At 51.4% G+C, this 5,105-nt stretch overlaps 2 protein-coding genes across 2 annotated transcripts; both read left to right on the top strand.

Moving 5' to 3' along the window:
• Positions 1-89: 89 nt before the first annotated feature.
• TEOVI_000686200 (Protein of unknown function (DUF525), putative) lies at positions 90-1,412 on the top strand (the record flags this gene model as incomplete). The annotated part of the gene is made up of 1 exon (XM_067222477.1): positions 90-1,412. One exon carries the CDS (start codon positions 90-92, stop codon positions 1,410-1,412), a length of 1,323 nt encoding a protein of 440 aa, XP_067078578.1.
• An 812-nt stretch (positions 1,413-2,224) lies between these two features.
• On the top strand, positions 2,225-4,747 carry TEOVI_000686300 (regulator of chromosome condensation, putative; the record flags this gene model as incomplete). The annotated part of the gene is made up of 1 exon (XM_067222478.1): positions 2,225-4,747. The coding sequence occupies one exon, from the start codon at positions 2,225-2,227 to the stop codon at positions 4,745-4,747; it is 2,523 nt and encodes an 840-aa protein (XP_067078579.1).
• Positions 4,748-5,105: the final 358 nt, after the last annotated feature.

Raw genomic sequence — 5,105 nt, forward strand, 5'->3', positions numbered from 1 at the left:
ATCGAGCGCAGCTTTACGGAAGCAAGTGTAAAGCGGGGCGAGAAGAAAATAAGTACGGCAAGGGAACAACTGCGGGAGTGTACCCATAAATGTCTGTCACTTGCTGCGCCTATAGGAGGATACTGAAGCACTTGCAAAGAAGCGCAGTCAGATATGGGAAACAGGAGGAAATTTGTTTCGCTGTGTTTGGGCGCGCACTGAATATGAATGATTTTGCTGCCGCTGGGTATGGCGAAACAGCTCAGCAGGTAGCTCGGTCCATGTTCTCCCGGCCCAGCATCTCCGGTATCTCGTGCGATGAACCCGCACAACGGCTTGTTGGCGCATTTGACATGTTGCGGCGTTTTGCCGAGGTTACCACTGCCACAGGTAGTTCCAAGGTCGAACGAAGTATGGGTGAAACTGAGCGTTCGCAGAATGAACAGAAGGAGCCAAAGGGAAGTGGGACGACGACATCTTCGGGGATTAGGAGGGCTGTTGTGATGGATTCCGTGAAGGTAGTTGGTGAAACAAGCAAGCCCGTGTCACCTGGGGTGGAAGAGGATCAAGCAAATGGTGGTAAAGGGTGCGAAAACGGCATCGAAGATGATGAGGACCAAGTGACTGACGGCTTTCATGTCGGGGAAGGGTCGGTGTACATTGAGAGTTCTGTAAGTCAAAAGGTGCGAAAAATATCGCGACGCGTACTTGTATGCTTGGATTTGTTTAAGATACCCCCATATCGGCACATGATGCCCCCAGAACCACTCTATCCAACGAACATACGTGTGAGGTTTAAGTTCCCATTGATGAGGGATGCGATGCTTTGCATGGCGGCGTCCGTGGGCAAAGGCAACATCAATGAAACCCTTGAGCGCAAGAGGATACTCAACGAGGAAGATTACGGCGTGGTGTGTAACGTTATCCCCACGAGGACGATCACGGTAACCGATCATCTTGAGGTGGAACTGCGCACAGAGTACGTCCTTTCGAGAACTTACAACAGTGCGGAGGACGATGACGAACACATGAAGGTTCACCCTGTAGAAGGGGATTGTGAATCCATCGTTTCCGGTGACGACAGCGGTACGAACATCCAGCATATATTTCGCTACTTTGTATTTATCCGGAACTATGGACCAGAGAAAAACGAGAAGAAATGGCACGCTCAACTGCTTTCTCGACACCTGGTTATTTTCGACGAGGAGAAGGAAGCTGTTACGGAGGTGATTGGCCCCGGTTTAGCGGGGAATGTGCCTCTCTTGCCACCAGGAGGGTCGCACTTCTACGAAAGCGGCTTGTCTCTGTACGGGACGTCAGGTGTAATGCGGGGGACTTTCCAGATCAACACATATAACGAAAGCGGTGAGTCCCGCTGCATCGATATACACATTGCCCCGACACGTTTGGCTCCAAAAGAGGGATCGAAATGATCTTGCGCTACGTTATGTAGTAGACGAGATTACTGGACGCTGAAGGAGGATGGGGATGGGGAGTATGCGCACGAGACCTCAACGCATTTGTGTGAGGCGCACCAGGGAGGGGGGGGGACGTCAACAGGTACGAGCCCAAACGAACATCACAAGGTCCTCTATTTTTTCAACTGTTTTAAAATATTCACCTAATATGCTGAGGTTTCGTGGTGCACGTGTAGGTTTCTATGAATGCATGAGCGACTACGTGGGCCGGTCGCTAACTGCTGTAGCTTCTCACTGTGTTGTCATTTTGCTCCGATCTTCTTGCGATGTTCTGTTTTGGAGCCGGCTATTTCACAAATGGAACACATGCGTTTCCCCCAAGAAACGGCGTACGTTTGTATGCGTGTAGTTTGAAGGAGGGACTTGGAGCGATGAGTCGGAAAAAGGACCGAAATGCAAGCGGTCATACCATTCAGCACTCACGTGCATTTTGGTTGGTGCGTATCTGTACTCACTTTTTACCATGAGTGTTACCTGCCGCGAGGGGTAACGTGACTGTACGACAACGTGGGTAAGCTTTCTTGGACAACTCATAATTCTGCAGGTCTTTTCTTTTTTCCTCCCTTCGTCGTTTTTGTATGCAAATTTGTTATCTTTTCCCCACATTTCAAACACTTGCGATCTATCCAATCCCGCGTGAGTAGTAACAGGTCTTGCACTGAAGCGGGGAGAGAGGTGGCCGGAAGAAAGTAATACACCAATCAGGGGAGCAGTGGGGAGAATACTTTAGCTCTGTGCTACACCGTAAACAGAAGGCAAACACTGAAATGCACGAACCTCGTGAAGTAGTTCCTCTGGAGCGCGCTTTCCTGGACGTTCCCGACGTCTCGGAGGACGTACATTGGCTTTTGCGCCGGTTCGTCAACGAAGACGGTGTCGTCCTGGGTTGGGGCCTTTGTCGCAACGGTGAACTGGGGACGGGTACTCGGAACAACGTCATTACGCCGTTTATCATTGGTGGTTTGGATAAACCGATTCGCATAGGATGCTCCTCCATGACCTCCGTGTGGCTAGGCGTCCGCGGTGCTGTCCTTACAATGGGTGGTGGCATGTGGGGTGAACTTGGCGTTCCGGACCCACAGGTGATGCCACTTCTCTCCTGCACTGAACATGGCGTGCCTATTTCGACCGCACAAATTGATCTCCGGCAATTCAATTGGAATGAGATGATTGTGGACGTCAAGGGAGGGCATGCATTTTTTGCTGCACTTTCTAGCAAAGGGGAGGTGTTATTGTGGGGGGCAAACGATTACGCCCAATGTACTCCTGAGGTAAGGGGAGCGTGCTGTGCAACACCACGCAAACGCCGTGTGGCGGCTGAGAGAATTGTGGAGGTTGCTTGCGGCAACTATACCGTTTTGGCCCTCTCAGAGCGTGGTGAAGTATACGGCTGGGGCTACACCCTTCTCCTTGGCGAGGAGGAATCGACGTGGAAGACGTTGCCCCCGAATCATTTGAAAAGAGTGATTGTGGATGGCGAAGAGAGGGGTACCGTCGTGCAACCTGTTAAAATTCGTTCGTTGAGTTCCAAGTCGATAAGCCACATACGGATGGGACCGTGGCATGCCTTTGCGTTTAGCAGTGAAGGCCGTGCTTATAGCTGGGGTCTAGGGGAGGGTGGCCGACTGGGGCACGGTGACGAGGAAAACGTCAGCTTACCAAAGGAAGTCAAGGGGCTTAAATCAGCTGTGGTTGAGGTTGCGTGCGGCAGTTTCCACACATGTTTGGTAACCTCCAGCGGCCTCGCGTACGCCTGTGGAGATAACCAAGGCGGCCAATGCGGAGTCCCCGGTGAAGTCATAGTTACAACCTTTCGTCAACTCGACCTTCCACTACGCCATAAGGTGATATCGGCGTCGTGTGGGCGACACCATACGTTGCTGCTTTTAGAAACGGGAGAAGTCGTAGCATACGGAACGGGGTTGGGCGTTGGTGTAGGACTGGGGCACGGCTTGCGGATGATACGAGGTGTTCCCATCATGGACAACTACATATCACTATGGCTGACAAGTGGGTCGTGCCACAACTTCTCCCTTAGCTTACCCAAGAACCTTTCCATGCTTATACTAGGGCTGCCACACCGGGGGGTTCACAGTGCGATTTCAGTCATTGGGGTAAAGGAGGGACTCTTAACTGCTGCTTTGGGACAGGGCTTTTCCATCATATTGAATAGACGCGGCGTGTGTTATGCAATGGGAATGGGTGGATGGGGACAGCTCGGCATTGACCTCAGTAAAGTGCGGGATTTCACTCACGATAGGGTGCCTGTTGTGCGGCATGCCACCAAAATAACCAGTCTTAGTTCCTCAGCGATCGTGCAAGTTAGCGCCGGGATTTGCTTCTCGGCGGCACTCAGCGATACCCAGCGTGTCTTTACGTGGGGAAGCAACGTGTACGGTCAGTGTGGACTCGGTGTTAGTCCTATAGAGAACCCACGCATTGCTGAACCTCAAGAAATTGGATGGCTTGCCGATAAGATGATCGTCCAAGTGGCGTGTGGTTGTTTTTTTGCTCTGGCGCTGAGTGCAACTGGTTGCGTTTACAGCTGGGGCAACATTGAGTGTTGTGGCGTGGGCGACTTGCCGCTGCCACCGGAGATACCAGACAACCTTGTAATGGAGTCGTTAGGAAACGATAGCACTGCCAGTATCCTTATGCCAGTGGAAGTGCCAAGTCTTTCCAACATCGTAGCCGTGGCAGCTGGGGCTTGGCATGCAATGGCGTTGAACGCTGCGGGGGAAATTTACGCATGGGGCATTGGTGCTTGTGGACGACTTGGTTACGGTGGAGAAGATGACCGCATCACTCCTGTGAAGGTGTTGCTTTCCGCTTTCGCTACAAAAATTGGATGCGGACCCTTTGGGAGTTACGCCATCACCGATGAAGGCAAGCTGTATGTGTGGGGCGCCAATGGAAGGGCTCAGCTTTCTGCTACAGGAAGCCGCATTCTCCTTCCAACGCATGTGCTCGATGATGTGATGGAGGCCACATTGGGGAAGTATTTTGCCCTTGTACTTACTCGCTCCCGTGAGTTCAGGTTTTCGGGCGTGATGGAGCACCAGAAGGGCGTGTACGTCAGCGAGTCGTTTAACGACCTGAGGAATATACCTCCAGAGTTATCCAGGGACAACCTGTCGATGGAAGGATGCCAAGGCGTACGAGTGTTTGCCGGGGTGGAGCATGCAATTGTGCTCGTGGAAAAGGACCCACTACCACCAGCTGTGGTTACTGAGCTGCACTACACGTTGCGGGATCGGCCGGCGCAAATTATCAGGCGAAGTGCCCGTTAGTCCTCCTTTCAGCGTTTTTTTCATCGTTTACAGTATTGTCGTCATTTTTATTTCTTTACTGTTGTAACTTCCGTTATCGTGTTGTTGTTTTAATCCTTTCTTGACGCTGTTTTATTTTTTGCCTCCTTAATTTGCCTGCAAATTGACTTCTTTGGCCCCATTCTGATGCAGAACTTACGCGCATGTATGCGAATGTGGCCCGACAGTGAAGTGGCGGGAGCAGTCGCTCTGGTGTGTTGTTTTACACGCGTTCGTGTGCATTTATTTTCTTTGATCTTTTGTTTAATTTTATCCCCTCTTTTTTTTTGTATTGTCCATCCCGCCTGCCAGCGGCAATCGCGTATCATGTGTTGGAGGT

This window comes from Trypanosoma equiperdum (assembly GCF_001457755.1).
Source record: "Trypanosoma equiperdum strain OVI genome assembly, contig: ctg_1634, whole genome shotgun sequence".
Classification (NCBI taxonomy): Eukaryota; Euglenozoa; class Kinetoplastea; order Trypanosomatida; family Trypanosomatidae; genus Trypanosoma; species Trypanosoma equiperdum.